The following is a 2983-nucleotide window of genomic DNA, read 5'->3' on the forward strand; positions in this document are numbered from 1 at the left end:
TAATTTTTTCCAGGACTCTAGTGATCAGACTAAATGGAGGAAACGCATAAAAGTTTATGCCATGCCAATTAAATGTAAACGAGTCAACTACCTCCGAAAAAGGGTCTAGTTTCCAAGAAGCATATCTAGTGCATTTATTATTCTGGGCACTAGCAAATAAATCAAACTCTGGTTTGCCTAATAGGTTGGTTATTTGTATGAAAACTGGTTGAGATATTTCCCATTCCGTGTCGATATTGATTCGGCGTGACTCCCTATCGGCTATTACATTTTCACATGATTTTATATAAGAGGCGAAAATATGGATATTCCTGTCTTCACACCACTGCCATATTTTTCGAGCTAAATCGTTCAAATGGGGGTGTTGCACACCTCCCATCCTGTTTATGTAGCTAATGGCAGTGGTGTTGTCAATCCTCAACAATATATCGCAGTCTTGTACGTTTTCGGTAAATATTTTTAGTCCGTAATAAGCTGCTTTTAATTCGAGAGTATTTATGTGAAGATGTAATTCTGACTCAGTCCAGTTACCATTGGCACTTTGACCCCCGCATGCTACGCCCCAGCCAGTATTAGAAGCGTCGCTAAATATTTCCATAAGGAAATTATTTTTTCTAATGGGGTCGAAAGATGAATCAATTTTATCTACCCACCATAAGAAATCATTTTTTAAAAACGACCTTATTTCCATTCGCCTATTATAGTCCTCACTATAATTGAGAGCGAGGAATTTTTCGCGTTCGAATAGTTTGGTATACATCCAACCATAGCTCACGGCTGGGCATGCGGAGTTTAGTAAACCTATGAATTCAGCAAAGTGTCTAATAGTGCAGCTACTTTTCCTCATCAATTCTAAAGCTTTATTCCTAATACGTGTTTTTTTCTCTTCTGGCAACGTAATAATCATATGTTTAGTGTCAAATACGAAACCCAAAAACCTACAGGTCTTATTTGGTACCATTACGCTTTTCTTGGTATTTATCACGAACCCCAAAGATTCCAAAATAGCTTTTGTTATGGTGATGTTTTTCAAACACTCATCATAAGTTTGGCCGATGCACAAAAAATCATCAAGATAAACTACTGACATTAGACCCGATGAGCGCAAGTATTGCAAAACAGGTTTTAACAGCTTAGTGAATACATATGGTGCAGTGCATAGGCCAAACGGGAGTACATTAAACTCGTATATTTGTGATTTCCATTCGAATCGCAAGAACTTTTTATCATTTTCATCTATTGGGATTAGAAAATACGCATCTTGTAAGTCAATAGAACCCATATAATAATTACGTTGTAAAAGCTTTAAAGCAGTGCGATGGTCCTTCATCTTAAAGTGGTCCACATCAATATAATTATTTAACATTTTTAAATTTAATATAAACCTGTATTTCCCGTTTGGCTTAGGCACTGTAAAAATCGGGGAAATAAATTGACCTTCACAAGGTGTGCAAGGTGAGATGAATTTAGAAGTCAGAAGTTCGGTAATGCAATTATCAATAATGCTCATTTGAGAATGAGAATTACAAGCATTATTTTTTGGTTGCATTGTCTGTATAGGCCGTTCTTTGAACGGTATTGTATAACCTTTGACCCAATTTAGGATAGTATGGTCATCGGTAAGTTCGGTCCATTTATCGTAAAAATATTTTAAGCGTCCTGCTACCAGTACCTGTGGTTCCATTAATGTCTCCTCTGATGTCTCGAATATCCGGAAGCGCGATGACGGCCCCGCGTGGCAGGCTGGCGGCGATCTCGCGGCTGCGGGGCAGGCGGCGGCCGGCGGGACGCAGGCGCTGTCCGTGGCTCGGTCGCTGCTGCGCGCGAGTTCCCCCTCGAGTTTAAAGCTCCTCTTTGTGGCTGGAAAGCTGATGGCGCCCTGTATGGTGGGCGGGGCGCTGGCTTCATTTCAGAGCCAGTCTTCGTTATTGCTTTTGATGACTTCAAGTGGTCAGATAAATTGGATCCAAAGAGATTCTCGTCAATCTTTGTATCTTTAACAGTATCTCTGATGTTTCTGTTAAGTGTGTTCAGTATCGCATATCTACGCGATAACGATTCCCTGTAGTGGTTGTCGCAGATAAGCCTCCCGGCGTCAATTAAGGCTTTAACAATATCTGGAGGTACAATATCTTTGGCTGTGACAACCCAATTTAAAGCTTGTCCTAGAGCTGCGAGACCGCTTCCAATTTGATTTTGTTTACCCTGGCTATACTGATCTTGTTTGATATTTAATTCGGAGAGCGCAGCTTTTATTTCAGGATTCAATTTTGGCGATGATAAATTGGTGCAGTTTTCGGGTAACCGATATTGTTTTATTAGATCCGCTTGAGATTCTTTCGTCAGACCATTAGTAAGAATATGAGCCCACCTTGGGGCAATGTCTTTATGTAAGCTTGCACCGTAAATCTTTTTAGTAGAAGGGTCCTCTCCTAAAAGATCTAGAATGACAGGGTCCAAGTTTACAAGGTACAAGATAGTAACCCATACATGTAAAAGTGGGTCTAACGTAATTACCCATAACGTAATGCAGGCATACCAGGCGGGTCCAAGGTAGGTACCCTCAAGCAGACCGGGTCCAAGATAGGTACCCATGCACAGCGGGGTCCAAGGTAGGTACCCGTGCGGATTAATTTACCGGTTAAAAATGTAACACAATGGTTTGTAAACATACCTATTAGCGATTAGGATAAATGCAGCGTAGGTACATGTAGATAAGCGTGTTACGTACCTACTGACAACGAAGAAGAAGAAACATAATTAAACCTTAAATCCAAATATACTTAGATAACATACCTGGATAAACATCGTAATATCGGTCATAATCATAATTTTCATCGCGGTAGTTTAAACTCGATGAATTTGAACTCACTGATAACGACCGTTCTCGTCTTTCCTTTAACTTGCGTTCTAATTTTTTCATTTTTCTTAAAATATCATTATAATCACTTTCCTTTGACCTAGACCTCTTCCTTTTTCCCAT

General features: G+C 39.9%; 1 protein-coding gene across 1 annotated transcript; it reads right to left on the reverse strand.

Moving 5' to 3' along the window:
* Positions 1–1370: 1370 nt before the first annotated feature.
* LOC134658150 (uncharacterized) lies at positions 1371–2983 on the reverse strand. The gene is made up of 2 exons (XM_063513759.1): positions 2797–2983; positions 1371–2441 (listed from the first exon to the last, which is right to left on the reverse strand). Exons 1-2 carry the CDS (start codon positions 2981–2983, stop codon positions 1684–1686), a joined length of 945 nt encoding a protein of 314 aa, XP_063369829.1. The 3' UTR covers positions 1371–1683.

The sequence above is a fragment of the Cydia amplana genome, chromosome 21 (assembly GCF_948474715.1).
Source record: "Cydia amplana chromosome 21, ilCydAmpl1.1, whole genome shotgun sequence".
Classification (NCBI taxonomy): Eukaryota; Metazoa; Arthropoda; class Insecta; order Lepidoptera; family Tortricidae; genus Cydia; species Cydia amplana.

Bases quoted from the DNA above. Each gene is read 5' to 3' on its own strand.
- LOC134658150 (XM_063513759.1), bottom strand. From the start codon at position 2,983: ATGGGAAAAAGGAAGAGGTCTAGGTCAAAGGAAAGTGATTATAATGAT. The intron at 2,442-2,796 runs GTATGTTATCTA...CTGTCATTCTAG, and splicing joins ATATTACGATGTTTATCCAG to ATCTTTTAGGAGAGGACCCT.